This window comes from Pezoporus occidentalis, unplaced genomic scaffold (genome assembly GCF_034315485.1).
Source record: "Pezoporus occidentalis ecotype Australia unplaced genomic scaffold, CSIRO_AGI_Poc_V1 ctg225, whole genome shotgun sequence".
In the NCBI taxonomy this organism is placed as follows: Eukaryota; Metazoa; Chordata; class Aves; order Psittaciformes; family Psittacidae; genus Pezoporus; species Pezoporus occidentalis.
The window spans coordinates 515,051-531,470 of record NW_026914128.1 but is presented as its reverse complement, the minus strand read 5'-3'; the positions used below and the strand labels follow the sequence as shown (position 1 = coordinate 531,470).

General features: G+C 49.3%; 1 protein-coding gene across 6 annotated transcripts in view; it reads right to left on the bottom strand.

The window, feature by feature from the left end:
• Nucleotides 1-16,420, bottom strand: part of EML4 (EMAP like 4) — a 124,992-nt gene that overhangs the window by 70,036 nt on the left and 38,536 nt on the right. For 4 of the 6 annotated variants that reach the window (XM_062620917.1, XM_062620918.1, XM_062620921.1 and 1 more), the window contains exon 1: nt 6,296-6,401. The exons of the other annotated variants lie outside the window; for them this stretch is intronic. In XM_062620917.1, coding sequence (XP_062476901.1) covers nt 6,296-6,359 — 64 coding nt within the window. In that variant the 5' untranslated portion in view covers nt 6,360-6,401. Of the gene's footprint in view, nt 1-6,295; nt 6,402-16,420 lie in introns of those variants that run through there. 6 annotated transcript variants of the gene reach the window in all.

The following is a 16,420-nucleotide window of genomic DNA, read 5'->3' as shown; positions in this document are numbered from 1 at the left end:
TGGGATGCCACAGATTACCCAGTTTATTCCTTTAATGCTTACGTTTTAAGATTGATTAATTCCACATACACTTATTAAGCATTCACATTACTAATCGAGCTATTTCTACGTATTAAGGAACCACCCAGGAGCATGCTATTTCTGTGGCCTACTGCCAGCCAAAGTAACAGGACCCTTCATGCACGAGAAGAATCCACCACCGCCACAGCAAAACACATCAATAAGAACAAAACTGGTTTATGTGTTTTCTGCCTCTTCTAACCTTTTTCTGCTTGCCTCATTTCCAGTGTTAGCGGGAAAGAACTAAACCCGAGTTAGGATGCGCACGTTCTCTGGGCGATGACCCAGGGTACGGACACATCAACTAGCAGGGAGCGAGCCCGAGATGGAGCTCACAACATCACAGCTTGCACGCAGTAGCCACTCAAACGGACGCTTACTCCAGACTAATTGCCAGGCTGTTTAACCCACTAATCCACATTTCCTGACCTAGCGTGGCAACATGCTCCAAGCTTCCACCTCCCCTCAGCTCCTTGCAACTCAAGTGTCACCGTAACCCCAACGTAGAAATTGCACTCCATCAGCACAGCTCTTTTACCCTTTATCAGCTAAGAAAACCAACCCCCCAAGCCCCAAACCATTGAGCAACTGAGTAAAAGCAATGGCAGCAGATGCACGGAGAAACCTGTGGGGCCAATTCAGTCGGCTTCTCGCTCATTTCAGGGATGGCTGTGGGTATCCTCATGGTTTTAAACGCTTCTGAGCATCACAGACAAACAGGGGCAAACCCCAGCAACTTCATGCAATTTTAGAGCATCTGAAGAACAAGAAAGGTGCCGGGAGAGAAGAGAAAAGGCACCTAAATTCCACCTGGGTTTTATGCCTGTATCAGAGCATCTTCTCATTGCCCAATAAGCAACTGTGACTAACGACCATCCTTGTCTGGTCATTCCCTCTCCTCCGCAGCGGCTGCCCGGGGGTTTTCCTGTGTTTCTTTGCAAGTTCTGCTCTCAGAGCTGCTCTGGCTCAGTGCAGAGGGAGCAGGCTGGAGCAACACTTCAGTTGTGCATGCTGCAGGAGGGAGGTCTCCAACGCTGCTGCTTTCCTGACTCATTGTAAATGTGCCTGTGCGAAGCAGAGGTGCGGCGTAGGGTTCATAAGGACTCTTTCTTAGGTTTCTTAATCTGGGCATTACTCAGAATTGGAGAGCAAAGACTCAGTGCTGAGAAAGTACGTGCAGTCCGACCCCTTTTAGCTGACCTTTAATGCCAAGTCTGCTGCACCAACCAGACCTTTGGTATTTCGTTAACTTTGACATTCAGCAGCTTCAGCTGTGCCTTGCAGTTACTCCACCTTGCAAATACTTACTGCAACTGCTAAGAAACTGCTAATCGCTGCCCTGCACAAGGCATTATCTTCTCAACCCCCTTTCGATGAGTAGTAAGTGTTCCTAGAACTGTGAGCAGCGAGGCAGAGCCCTGGCCAGGCCGAGCAGGAGAAACACTACTAGAAAGGTTAGGTACCCCTGTTAAAAGTGTGGTTACAAGTTAGAGGAATGAGACTTTGCCATTGAGTCAGGGGAAGCATTAACCTTGTAAACAGCAGGAGAGGAAACCCCTCGGGACCTTTACGGTATCTGTAATTCCATGTTGTGTCTAACCAGCGCTGCTGTTGCAGTGCAATCCTGCAGGTATTTAGTTCCATACTATAGGGTAATAATGCAGCTATTTACCAAAGCACGGTATTTACCAAAGACTTCTTGTTTCGTTTCTCAGCAGAGGCATACACCCAATTCCACATAATGAAGCCTGGCAACAGCTAACCCATCTAGCTCACAGCTCACTGCATTAAGCACCGACTCAGCTAACTCACAAAGCAAGCAAACACTACTTAGTCCACCTGTGCTTATAGTGACTCAATACAACCACCCCATCAAAGCTTGATTTAACTCTGGTGGCGAGCAAAATTACACTAACCTCATAAGGAAGCAGAACTTGACAACAAGTGTACATTATCCTGCAAGTGATGGTAGACTTCTGGGTGCATAAGCAGCAGCAACAGTACTTTCACAGGCTGTAAGGAGATGGGATTTCACCTCTCGATGCAAGACAAGGATCCTAGCTGAAGATGTGGAAAATGATGCCGGTAAAGAGTAGTGGCTGTCACCATTTCCTTCTGTCAAGTACAGTGTGAGCAACAAAGCACACAAAAGGAGATTAATATTACCCCATCTGTCCCTACATTCAGAAAACCCCATTTCCAGGCATTTAAGCCCTTCAGTTACAAGCATGAATGGCCACATACACAAAACCACAACCCTTTCATATTCATTTCTTGGTGACTAATGTTCCTCCTGCTACTGCTAGGGCCCAGTTTGTCCTACTGCTTGGGGATCGATAGGAGGCAGAGAGAATTTTCCCCAAATCCAGGCTAAAGCATCTGGATTACCTTGGGGAGAGGAGCCCCGGCTCTTACGGAATAGCTGGGGTGCACTTCATTAGACCTAGAAAACAAAACACACCACCTCCTTTCCTCGGGAAACTCACTGTGGCTCTTTAGGCACGCTACTGACGAACAGGGTTTTGCCTGGAAAACGGGAAAGCAAGCTCAGAGAAAGCAGTAACACATTCCTAGCCCAGGACTCTGGCCAATCCTATTCCAAACCTGCTTTTAATTCTTCAAACCTCCTCAGTAACACAACTTCCCAACAGCAGAAATGCTGAGATGAATCTCGGGCCACTTTGATGCAAAGGGTTACCCAATGCACAGACTCCTTTGCTTCACCTTGAGACCCTCGCCCACGACCACCAGAAGGCACTGCGCAGGAGCAAAGGACGTCTTAGTTCATTATAATACGAAGCAGGGATAGGACATGAATATGTATAGGTGCGTTGTACAACCTCATGCATACGTATAACTTTAGAAGATAAATATAAAGGGGAAACGACGCTGAGGTGTGCATGCTTTTGGAGGAGCTATCCCCCATGCGCCTCAGCGCTGAATGAAGCGTACCTACTTTACAGCTTTAATGAGCTGTGGAGTCTGTCTGCGCATCAAGCTCAGCATTCCTGACCCTCATTCCCCAGGGCAACTGCTGCTCACCGAGCACTGGATTCAGACACACACTGTATGCCAAAAGCCCTCGCTGGTCTTGCCACTTGGAATTCTCTTCCAGGTCACGCAGCGCAGGTTTATAAGCAGGCGGGTGGGAATTCTCCCCTCCTATCAGCTGAAGGGAAGAGCTTGCTCAGAGGCTGATACATTTGGGAGATGGGAATGATAATGTGGTTGATTACTTAACAACTACTCGGAAGGAGTCCTTTAAAGCAGCTTTAAAACTGGCTCCGATCGCACTGACTCCCACACAGTCAAACCGTGGGTCAAATCCACTGAAACCTACAGCAGGGAACCCTGATTACTGTAACATGTCAGGTGATACGGGCTTTTTCAGGCTGCTTCTTAAATGTGATTTCTTCAGAAGCATTAAGACACCGAGATTCATGCTTATCACCATCACTGGCAGTGTGCCTGGAATGCCAGCTCAAAAACTTCCAAAGCAACTACACCAGAACTTGTCTCATTTCAAAAGGCTTCACTCCACCAACACAAACACTGCAGCCGGGGCAGTGCAAGGCTCCAAGAAAAAACCCTGTTCAGGGAGAGGTAATCTCCTGAATGGGCTGATCGTTGGTTTATTTAACTCGTCCCCATTCAGTCCCTAACAATTTTAGCTAAAATATCAAGCTGAAAGTAGGAGTTTTATGTCAAATTTGCCTGGCTTTGCCTACATAACAGGCGCTAGGAAGAAGAAAGCTGTTTTAACATCTAAATCCTTAAAGCAGAGCTTCCCACTTGGGAGAACCAAGCCCAAGGGGGGCCCAGTCTCACCCCTACAGAGCCACTGTAACACCACTACCTCTAACACCACCGCCTCCAGTGACTGGCAAATCCCCACCTACGCATCCTCTCTGCTGGTCTTAACACTTCTGTACCGAGTTGTGTCACCAAAGCTATATTCTAGTCCAGATCTAAACTGATAGCCAAGATCTTCCCGAAGAACACATTATGACACAAGCCCTTGCCTTAGCTTTGTTATTTGACTAATGAAATACAAGTAGTAAATGACCAGTTATCCCTACTGACACCAAGCAAGCCCCTCTAAAAACATGGTTAAGCTGCTCATCAGCACTGATACCCCACCTGCCAAAAGGGAGGGCTAGTTCTTTACGCTGAATTGGGGATTCATTCTTCGCTTTGGCAAGAAAAGAGCAATTGGACATATGGACACCTGCATGCATACATGCACACAAAACAAACCACAAGGTAAGGCAGAGAAGTTCCTATAGGAGGGTGTTATCACTGTAGGGTACAAAACCTCACCTGAAATGCCCAGCTGTTAGTACAGAGCCTTCATCTCCTTCCAATACAGCAAGGATGAGCACGTATGCCCTCCCAGCCCCCAAAATCAATTGTTTCTACAGCTCATTCTCAGGCTTCTTCCTACTTGTTACCACTGCAAAGCTGCTACAAAGCCCTCACGGCAAGGAGCTCTCAAGGATGAGGTCAGAGGTCTCATGTGAAGGAAGCACTTGTTGATTCTCCAGCACACCAGTTTCTTATCACTGATTTGCCAGCCAATGCGTTCCTCAGAGTTTCATATGAAGGTACATTAGGTTTAATGCCATAAGTAGGAATCAAGTTTTCAAGCAGCAGAATACTGATTTAAATCAGCAGAATTCTTAGCAATACACTGCTAAGAACATGCAAAGCCGCATCTGCTTTGAGTTGGAAGTGCACCTTAACGAGAAATGCTCTTTTATTCAGCAAAATCCTCAGCCCTGTATCCAGATTTTAGTAAAACTTCTAAGATGAAGGGAAAAATCAAACCAACCAAAGAAGAACACGTGCATTGGGAAAGAATGGGTTTGCGTCCACCTCCTTCTGCTGGAGTTACAGGCAAATCCCGAAGGGAAGTCCATCATGCCGCACTCACTGCTGCGACTCGAGATATGCATCAAGCTCAAGCCTGAGACACTACTACATTCTTTTACAATCACAGAAACTCTTGCTATGCTTCAGCGCCAACGGAAACGTCTGTAACATAAACCTCTCCTGACGAGTAACAAAGCTGCAAGTTACAACCGCCAGAGACACGGCTGTTCTTCGGGATTCCGAGGGTAAAAAGCCCAGCATTCACCTTTCTTTTCGACCCTAAAAATCCCTGCAAACGGCTGCATGCAGGACTCGTAGTTTCACAGCTTCCAACTCGCCCTACCTCTTCCCCGGGGTTGCAACATCTCGGATTCTAAACCGAATGCTTCGAATTCTGAAGCAGATAAAGCGCAGCGCATTGCCTGCTTTCAGAAAGCACGCTGTAGCAAGGTCATTCCTTTCCCCCAGCAAACACACACAGAAACCCGTGCATTAAGAAACGCCTTTTGCACCATTCTTTTCAACCAAACCTTCCCGTTTCAGGCCAGAAGTGCAAGTTTCCTATGCAAGATGCTGTATGCACACCAAAGCCGCACGGCATGACCCAGCAAACAAAGCCGAGCCGCTCGGCGAGGCTCGTTTCCTTCCTCCGCCGCACACAAGAGCAACCCCACATTTAACCTCTGATGCCTTTTGTTGGGGGGTTATTTGTTTGATGGGCCTTCGGCAGCTTTAACTCGTATACTTTGGGCTGATACGGCCAGGACGCTGCATTAATTACGTGATTTACGCGGATTTGATAGCAGCCGTCTAAAGAAAGGAAACGGGTGTAAATTAGCTCATTCTCCCCACAGCACTGGTAAGAACAAAGCGGGGCGAAGCAAACCAGCTCAGTCCCGAGGGGCACACGCATGTTCGACGCACACACAAGCACAGCTGCAGCAACAGTTATGAACGAGGCTTTGCTGCCTCCTGCCCGCACGTCCTGCGGCGCCTTCCTCCAGCTTTTCCTTTGTAAAACTCAAAGGAGAGGTGGGGATTGAACGACAGAACCCCTTCCCAAGGGTCCCTACGCGCAGGGCAGGAGCACCCACACCAGGAGCCTTCCATGCATTAACTCCGTCACTGCCGCCCCGTATCACAGACATTAAAACACCGGTTAACGTTGTTACTCTGTCTCCCCGGGCTTAGGGTGCTGCTGAGAGCGCCGCAGCGCGCCTTGCCGCTGGAAGCCAGGGCTCAGAGTCAGCTTCCCCGCACCAAGGGGTCCCGACCGCCGCGTTCCCATCCCCACTTCCCCTCCCGTCCCCGCAGGGACGGGCACCGCCGAACGCGAAGGCGGCCGCGGGCGGGGGTACTTTACCCGCGCAGCAGCTGAGCGCGGCGGGCTCGCAGCCCGCGCCCAGGCACGACAGCCCGTCCTCCATCGCTCTCACCGACGGCGAGCCGGCCCCTCCGCGGGCCCCTACCCCGGCCCGGCCCGCATGGCCAAGGGAGAGTCCCTCCGGGCCACAGAGCACGGCCGGAGCCGCCGGTCCCCGCAGCACAGCGCGGCCCGAGGGGGCGGGATGGGGCCGAGCCGCGGCGGCTGCGGCAGGGAGGGGCCAGCGCCGGGCCTCCGCCGCCCGCAGCACGGCGGTACCCCCGGACACCGCGGGCCCCGTGGCCCTGCCCGCAGGAGCCCGCTGCTCCCAGCGCCAGGCACCGCCGGTTGGCTCCGGAGCCCCGGCGTTGACCGTATGACGCCAACCGGAATCAATTCGCCCTCGGACCGGGCGCAAGGACACGCTAAGGAGAGGGGTTCTGTACTTCACATAGACCATCAGTGTGTCGGGAAGAGCACGGCTCTACTGAAAACAACGCGGCGTGAGCAGTTCACACGGGGGGAGGAGGGGAGAGGAAGGCGGAGGGTGTTTGTTTAGCGTTATATCCGAATGCTTTTCGTCTGACATCGCTCGAGACGAAAAAGCAATGACATCACTGGCAATGTACTCACAGCCGCTATGTTAAACCCGAGCGAAGTACCGCGGCTCCGCAAAGCGGGCGTCCTGTTCAGCGGGAGGCAACTCCTGCGACAAACGCACTGCAATCCATCTAATGTGGCCGTGATTTCGCCTGTCTTGCGAGATGAAGCGCAGCCAGATGAGAACTGATGAATGCAACATGTGTTCATTCTTTTGGTAGCCGTGCCTGAAGCCAATTGGCAGGACGACTGCAGCGAGATGAATGTCAAAACAAAACTATTTGTGAGTACGTAGTGCGCGGCGTTTGCCTCTCCTCTCTAGCATACTTCACATAGCTCATGATTTGCAAGCTTTGCAAGCATGTTAAATAACTCTGAACCAAAGTTTTGATTCCCAGACAACAGCGAGATAGTAAGAGGAAAAAAAGCACAGGGAAGCCCATGTGTTCATTGAGAAAACAAGGAGGGGCAGGGCTTTTTTCCACTGTCACACATGGTTGATGAGCAGGTCCGTAACGACAACATACGCAGTTAAGAGCGCATACAACGGGGTTTGTGTGTTTTCCCCAGGATTATCAGCCTACATCATCTCAGAGCTCTGCGGTGATTTAAGGGAAGAGAAAGGCAGCCAGGTGAACACAGCTCTGCAGCCACACAACTACCACCGTCGAGAAAAGGAAGGGACTAAGAGCCTGAATGGTGGAGGATAATACAGGGTGTAAAAGGGAAGGGCACACCATTAAGGAAAGGGGCCTAATGAAGCCGTACGCCTCAACACGCAGCGGTGGCATTCGGACTGACCAAGACCCCATGCTCCCAGCTTCTCCCAGTCTCTACTTGCATCACACTGTCAGATTAAACGCTCTTGACTGCAAGCTGAAACACCGAGTCTTACCTTGGGTGGGCTGGACACAGGGAACTATCAAGCATGCACAGACATACATCACGGTATCCCTTCAAACTCAACATCCTCCCTAACACAACCATGAAGCCCTGAAAGATACTGCTGGCAAAAACGCTCCCCGAGGCCAGGCAGGCATTGTACAATCTGATAAAGACCAGCACAGAGAGCAGAAAGAGGCTTGATTTGCCGTTTTAAGTGGTCTTTAGTGCTCTAAACAATGAGAGAGTACATAAAACTGGCAAAGCAGCCAAAGCAGTTCAAACTAATGAATGTTTTTAGAATGCCTCATTTTCAGAGCAAGTAAAACATTCTGTATTTAAAAGAGTTAGGATCTCCTTAAAAGGCTGTGAAATACTGGTATTCCCAGGTAGCTAGGACCCTAATTTTTAGCTGTAATATAATGGATTACCTCAGCATGGAGAAATAGAGTAAAGCTGCATTACAGCACAATTTTAAACGCAGCTTAATGCCTGCTGAATAAAGAACATGCAGGGGGAGGCAGAAGGAACCCAAGCAAATGTCGGAGCACCTTCAGAATGATGCTCTTACATCTGAAGTAGGACTTCAGGAGGCCCACCTTATACAGCTCACCCTGAAAACAGCAGAACCGGGCTCAGCCCTGTTCCCTGCTGGGCGAAAGGCTTGCATCCAAATTCATGGATCTGCCTTTAAACCTCTCTTTGAAAGCCTGAACTCCTCATCAGAATTTGCCACTCTTCCAGCTCTGGCCCATACCCACCCTTCTAAGCAATCTTCCCATCTTCAAGAGCTGTCTACCTCTAACCTTAACCACCACCTCAGGTTCCTCCTCTTCCCCTTAACATGAATGGTGGGGGGATGACGAGATACTCTTCTTACATATTTCAGACGGGCACAAATGATGAAACAAGTACTTAAAATAGGGCTCAGGCCAAAATAAAACACATATGACACAGGCAAGTAACCTTTGCTTAGAAAAAAAAAACACCCTCTTGGAATGTTAGCAGTACAAAGTACGTTACACCAGCAAAAAACCAGCCCTCTTCAACCTAACATAATAAAGCCAGTTAAAGATCAGGGACAGAGCTCTGCATGTTGCCCAGGTATGTATGCATCCGTTGTTTGTGTGCCCCCAGCCTACGGGTACTCAGGAACATCAGCCATCTGGTAAGAACAGTGGATGTCTCACAGACCACAGCAGCAGCCATGTTATGGACCTACGAAAGGAATCATTTCAGACACACCTCAGGTTTCCATGCACCCAAACCCACTTGAACCCACCTTCTCTTCAGAGGTGGGAGCAAACAGTAAGCGCTCTGGAGTCATCGCTTCCATACGGAGAGGAGCAAGGGGGTCCCCTACCCCACGTCCCAAGTTAAGGTGGTTCCAGTGACCCAGAGCTGGCTAAAGAAACTGGGGGTGCCCGTGCCAAAGCCATCACACACACACCAGCAAAACAGATTCCATATCCCCAGGACACCTTTAGTGTCCAGAACTGTGCCTGAACGATGTGAAGTCCTGAAGCTAGTTTACTGGCTGCCTTGCTGTTGCACTGCAAGAGGGCAGCACTAGTTAGTTTTGTTTCTTCACAAGTCTAAAACTAATTGTCTTTCCATTGGCAAACAATCCTTCAACTACCTGCCTTTTCTCTTCCTGAAGAGAAACTGCAGCCCTGTTTCAGTTAGCAATTAACCTCGTGGCCAAACAGGATCACCTTTCAGCAGTCGCACGCATCTGTGATCCAAGTATTATCCATACCCCATGGAAAAGAGAGAATAACAATGACTGCTACCCAGTTTCTAAAGACTTCAAACCTTTTACTCCTTTTTCCTCGGTGGGGAAAAAAGCCAAACCCAAATCCTTTCCGATATCAACAGTGTTTTTAAGGCCATGTTTTCCCCGCAAGCACCTAACTGGTACAACCAACCTCACCACATCAGACAGAAATACACACTTTGGTTAGGGCCGCTCATCGCATCAGGCCTGTTTCCACTTGTGAGGTGCACAGAGGTTAGTAAGCTACGGAGGACAAGGAGAGCCCCAAGGGATCCAGGGCTCCCATTAACTGCAGGATGCAGCAGCCTCAGCTCACTCCTCCTCTTCACTCCAGCTGCTGGCACTGTGATAAAACCTATTAAAGTCCCATTCTCTGGAACAGTAATACCAAGAGTGACGGAAGATGGGACCTTTGGCTACGATTAAGGTCGCTTACAGTTGGCATATGGCAGCGCTACTGCTAAAATAAGCATCCCTGCCCTTCTCCTGCATCCCTCCCATCCTCATCCTGCTCCTGCCATTGGCAGGACAGCTCGCGGGGCTGCACGGGGAAGCACGCTGGGAGCCTGAACAGCATGAAAACTAACCCTTCACACCAGAACAGGAAAACTCACCTGGCCAGTCGTATGGCATATGGCACAATGAGCAGTGTTGCAGCACCCTCTGGGAAGCGTGGTGGGAACCATGCCCGTCCCCGGCAGCTCTGCCCGTGGATGACGGAGGGCGATTGTGAAACAGCTACACTTGTAAATCACGTTTCATTGCCAGAAACCGGGTGAAACAACTGATAGAGACGAGCGTGAAGTCCCCCACTGAGCAGTGCCAGGCCAAGACACGGCAGAGAACACAGGGCTGTGCCAGCGGCTGTTCCCTTACCACCCCTTGCAAACTCTACACCGAGCTCCTTCGTCCTACAGGCGTTTTGCTCAGTCACAGACAGCACGCAGAAAAGTTGATGAACAATCAGATCCATGGAATGGTTTGGGTTGGAAGGGACCTTAAAGCTCCTCCAGCTCCAACCCCGAGCCACAGGCAGGGACACCTCACACTGGAGCAGCTTGCTCCAAGCCCCTGTGTCCAACCTGCCCTTGAACACTGCCAGGGATGGGGCAGCCACAGCTTCCCTGGGCACCCTGTGCCAGCGCCTCAGCACCCTCACAGGGAAGAGCTTCTGCCTTAGATCTAACCTGAACTTGCCCTGTTTCAGTGTGAACCCATCACCCCTTGTCCTGTGGCTGCAGTCCCTGATGATGAGTCCCTCCCCAGCATCCTTGTATGTTCCAGGCCACAGCCCAGACCGTGTATCCCTACATGGTGGCCCATGAGAACATGCAGCTTCATCCCTGAGAAAAGGCAGAGCCTGAAGAGCAGCATCCTTGCTGTTTTCTGTGATGTTTTGCATCATTTCTGTGGAGAGAGCCACAGTTTTGTCTCTCTTCAAGCACCTGCACAGCTTCAAGCACAGGAGCTTTGCACAAGTGCTATGTTTAAAACTACAGGTCAGTCATACAATGGTTGTTTCTGTTTCCTGAAAGTGATCAGCAGAAGTTTAAGTCCTATTAAAGACAACTGCTTGGGATCTTAGTTTTATCAAGGCTATGGTTATGGAGTAGCTGTGATTAAGTGACTGCTGTCTAGTCATTTAGCCCATGCCAATAGAAAGAAAAACGTTGCTTTTGCCATGCAGAAGCGGGGAAAGAGCAGGGGAAAGCCCAACTGCAAACATGTTTTCAGAATAAAGTATCTGCTTCTAGAAACACGACACTGCTCAGGAGCAGCGTATTCCTTCAAAACAGGATTAAACGTCCTTCTTGCGTCTCAAAACATCTCTGAATGTTGCCCATTTCCACCACCAGACTGCTCTGACGGTGACTACTTTCACTCCTCTCAGGAGCATTAAAAAATAAACCCAGTTAAGGGCAAAACCCAACAGAATCTGAGAGCCCGCTACTTCTGAGAGAGACCAGAGAGCTGCTCATTTACCATCCGCTTTGAGATGCTGAGGAAGTGGAAAAGCCTTTACAGAAACATCCCCAAGAAGAAGGGCAGTCCCTCACACAGCACTGCTCTGCATTACAGATGTATTGGTACCGAGGGTCTACTGGTACCGAGATAACTGCCCCACCTGAGGAGCGAGGTGATCATCTCCATTTGTGACCACACAGCATAAACACAGTACCTCTGGTTTAAATATTACTTAGTGCACACCAATGTGATGTAGGTGTCAGGCCTTCAGCTCTTACAACACTTGAGGGTTTGACCTTATCAAAGGATCATTTATAGCGACACAGTTGTGACATTACACATAACAGCTGTACAGTCCCTAAATCAATCGCCCTTCTGATGGCAGGCTCCTAAACAAAGTGGGTTAAAAGGAATCTATCGCAGAGAGACCGTTTCATACCCTTGTCACTCCCCTTTAAGCTGAGCTGATGGCAGATGCTGCACTGCCAGTAAAATGGGTCACTATAATAAACATCATGGCTTATTTACAACTATAGGGTTGAAGTATTGCGAAATCCTCTGGCAGGGCTGATGAGCTACGCTGTTGTAAGAATATAACAGATACACACAGCTATTTTCTTTCCAAGACAAAGACGGAAACCTCTGCTTACTTTTCTTGTTTCTCTGTAGTGTTCTCAACATCCTATTTCAGCTTCACTTGAAAACTCAGTGCACATAAAATGGGGAGAAGAAGGCCCCACTGTTTCCATGACAGGTTTGACAAAGAACTGGCAGGAGGAGGAACGAGCTTGGTTCACATGCAGAAGCCAAGAGACCTTTCAGCTATGTCAACAAATGCAACCTGCCACACTAGAAGTCACACCTACTCGAAAGCCTGGATAACATTTATTGATCCAAAACTAGGTACTGATTTCCAATTCATCCTTCCTGTAGGAACAGTAACATTACTAACAACTGGCATACCTGCCACCTTTGCCAGCCCCTCTGGAGTAAAACCAAAGGGCAGCAAGAGACAACAAGCAGCCCGCTGTTCTAACTGGTAGCTCTTTCACATGGCAAGACCAAGGGCAACGTCTGCCTACAGAAAAGTCTGTTGATATTACCAGGAGAAAAATCATTCCATAGGTCAGGAAAAAGACCTCTTTCCTCTGGCTCATCAATCCTGTTATGAAGCTAAAGGTCACAGCCAAGAACGAAATAGCTGCTTAGGGAAAGGGAGAAGGAGAGGCAGGAAACAGCGGTGTGCAGCGGTAGAGTCCAAGTGAACTGGCAGCTTAAACGGCTGTGGTGTCACCGAGGACACGTCGTGCTAGGGGGGAAAACCACCCCACAACAAGGAAAATGGAGAAGGTCCTGGGTGGCTTTAAGAAACGCAGTTGTATTTCCCAAGAATCCAGCTTACCAAAGCTTCCCAGACCTACTAAAGGTCAGAAGCGGCAGGAATCCGATGGTATCCTATTACCTAAAGGGGCATTTTCATACACTGCAAAACCCCCACCCCGCGGAGCTGGGGATGGTTAGGGCAGTGTATGGATCAAGCTCACTATGTCCTGACTTCGCCACAAGACGCTTCTGCACTCCAGATCAACCCAGTCATCTTAAGTAGTAAGAGAACACAATCCATAACATATCGAAGGCACAACTTCAACAGGAAGTAAATCAAGCCTCGAGTGAAATTTACCCATCTCTCCTTTGATAAGGATGACAGTCCATGACCTAAGGGAATAACTAAGAGGCTACTTCTTCCCTTGCAGAGGAGACGAGAGCACTGACTGCTCTAAGCTCCCGAGGCCTTGGGACAAGGAATAATCTATGTATGCATTTGCACAGGAAATGAACTACAAGAATAAAATCTATTTCCAGCCCAGCCCTGCACCTTTCCTTGAAACACAGACTATGGCAGCATCTGTATTTTAATTAACAGAAGAGGGCATCCCCAACCCATGCTCAGCAGGCTCCACGTAACTGCAGCTGCTTGCGTGCAAATTGTCACCATCAAGACAACTCCACCACAGGATTTGCATAGGATCCCAGCCTGGTTTGGGTTGGAAAGGACCTTAAACCTCATCCAGTTCTAACCCCCTGCCACGGGCAGGGGCACCTCACACTCGAGCAGCTTGCTCCAAGCCCCTGTTTTCCAGCCTGGCCTTGAGCACTGCCAGGGATGGGGCAGCCACAGCTTCTCTGGGCACCCTGTGCCAGCGCCTCAGCACCCTCACAGGGAAGAGCTTCTGCCTTAGATCTAACCTGAACTTGCCCTGTTTCAGTCTGAACCCATCACCCCTTGTCCTGTGGCTGCAGTCCCTGATGAAGAGCCCCTCTCCAGCACCCATCTTCCCTGGGCACCGCTTGAGGATGCAGTCAGTTTGCAAGGTAACAGATCTGAAGCAATCTTAAGTGTCACCGCCCCATCAAAACCTCTGTTTTTCACTCTTCTGTCAAACTGCTCAATAGTCTGCCACCCCTTGGGAAAAGAAAGTGTAAAATTACACTACAGCAATCAGGAACTGAGGAATTGGGCAGCTTTCCTGCCCTTGAATCCCTGGGATATTCACATTTTAACACCAAACACGCTCCTATCGCAAAATTTACCCTCAAAATAGCTGCTCTGCCCTTTCTTCCTTGTCATACACCACCTTCTCGACAAGCGTGCATCACTGCGAGAAGGATCACTAGGACACAGCTTCCCCCAGCCCCTTTCAAAGTCAAGAGAGAGCAGTTGCGGACTGCACTGTACTTCACAGCTTGCCAGCTTTTCTTAATGGAGGATTTAGACCTCAGTATTTTTCTTTGCTAGTCTTCTGAAAGAGATCAAATCACTCACTTTGTTTCCCCAAGGGAGGATTATTTGATTTAATCAGTAACGCACTTGATGGGTACTCAGGCACCTGATTTTATCTGCTTTGTGGTCAGCCTCACCTTCCATTAAGGCGAATTACCCGTTTGAAAGCATACCTGCAACCAGAGGAGATCAGTTTGTTCCTGCAGCGTCTTCCAAACGCATGGAGGATACGTGCGGCACTGGGGGAGTGGGAAGTAGTGCAGAGGAGAGGATTAAATTAAGCTACAATTCGGAGGAGGCAGCTTTCTGTCTCCACTGATAAAATCAGGTCTGTGGCATTAAAACCAACGGGAGAGAACACTGCCGATCTGCACTGCCTCCTTCCTTTTCTCATTTAGGAGTCAACTGCTCTCCTTAGGCAGCACACGCACTGGAAGGAGCAAGCCAGCAAAGCTGCATTTGCAGCTCGATCCTGATCTCCCACCCCAAAAACCAGACAAGAGATGGGCTGCATCCGAGACCACCGAGCACAAGCTTCACGTGTCAGTGTGCGACCAACATCTGCTCTACAGAAGACCAACAATCACAGCAGCACAGAACGCTCTGGGTTGCAAGGGACCTTCAGAGCTCATCCAGTCCAGCCCCCCTGCAATGAGCAGGGACATCTTGGGCTGTCTGTACCACATGCAGGCGTAGGTGGTGTGGAGCACTTTGATGCCGGTGGGAAGAGCACGGTGGCTTTTCAGAGCAGGTCCCCTTTCCTGCAGACAGGATGGAGCCAGGCTGTGGGAATGAGTCAGCCATCCCTGAAAACACACCATAAACCACTCGTAGGTAATTGCTTTCAAGGTGCCACTCTTCACTAATAGGGATTAGAGTGGAAATAGCCTGTACTTGGCAGGAGCCTCCTGGGTGAGGAGTTTGGTTGAGACCATTAGCGAGTGAGCAGCTCGAACTAGATTCCCTGTTGGAAGGATTTGATGGGGTAAGGAATTGTTGGCTGCTGCTGCCCAGCTCTGCAGGAGGAGATGCTGGGCAGCTGTGGCGCCGGGTGGGAGAGGACACAGCTCTGAGCACACTCCCAAGTGAGGTGAGGCTAAAATCAGTGAGGAACCCCAGCAAAGGGAACCGGGACTCGCCTCAAGGTTGCTGTGCCCTTCACACTGATATCCTTTAACGGAACACGGGAGTTCTGACAAGTTATTAAAACAAGGCAGCCGTGCAGGTACAAAAGCACTCTGAAAAACAGCACTCTAATAGAACTATTCATAAATGGCATTTGGACAACTTGGGCTATAGTAAATACATGATACCGTCATTCCTCCTTTTGTGGCATCAAGTTCCAAAAGATTACCAGGGGTACCTTTGTAAAAGGAGCGGCTAGTAATGCCGTTACTCCATCAGGTAACACCAAAATTGCTTCTGCAAATTATTCAAGTGCTTCGATTTGCATCCTTGCGTTTTTAATACATCTATAAAGACGACAAAACCAGACAGAAGGCCATTGAAGCAACTGCTTTAGAGCACCCCATGGAGTAGGACCAGCACAGGTATCACCGACTTGCTTCTCCACCAGATGACTTTCACTGCTGTTCATTAAGAGCGAGTCTATGGACTATGATTCTGTATAACACAGTGCTATGTTAAGTACAGTTTTGCCTCCCAGGAGGCTGCAAACCTGAAAATTAGCCCACACCATTAATCACTATTAAAATCTGGAACACCAGTTACTACCACAGACGTTCTCCTTAGAGGAAAAGCGGCACTGATTTGTCATTTATGTTTTAGCTCTATCTTAAAAGCAAGGCGGTGTTAACTGAAGTCTGAAAAGTAACTCTCTCTGCAGTTAACAATGGAAAGCCATCTTTTCCCCTCTAGGCTGCTGCCCTGGTACTGCTGCAGATACCACCCCTCATGGTATGGAACAGTATAAACTACCTCCCCAAGCAAGGCATGCATTATTCAATCCATTCTATTTTCCAGATGTTCTACTGCTTTGGGGTTCTTTACAATCTAACCTAAGCAGGCAGAGCACCGTCCTGCACACAGCATTAACGTGCTCAGAGCCATCTGCTGGCTTCACAACACACAAAAGGGATGGATGCGGGGGAACAGACAG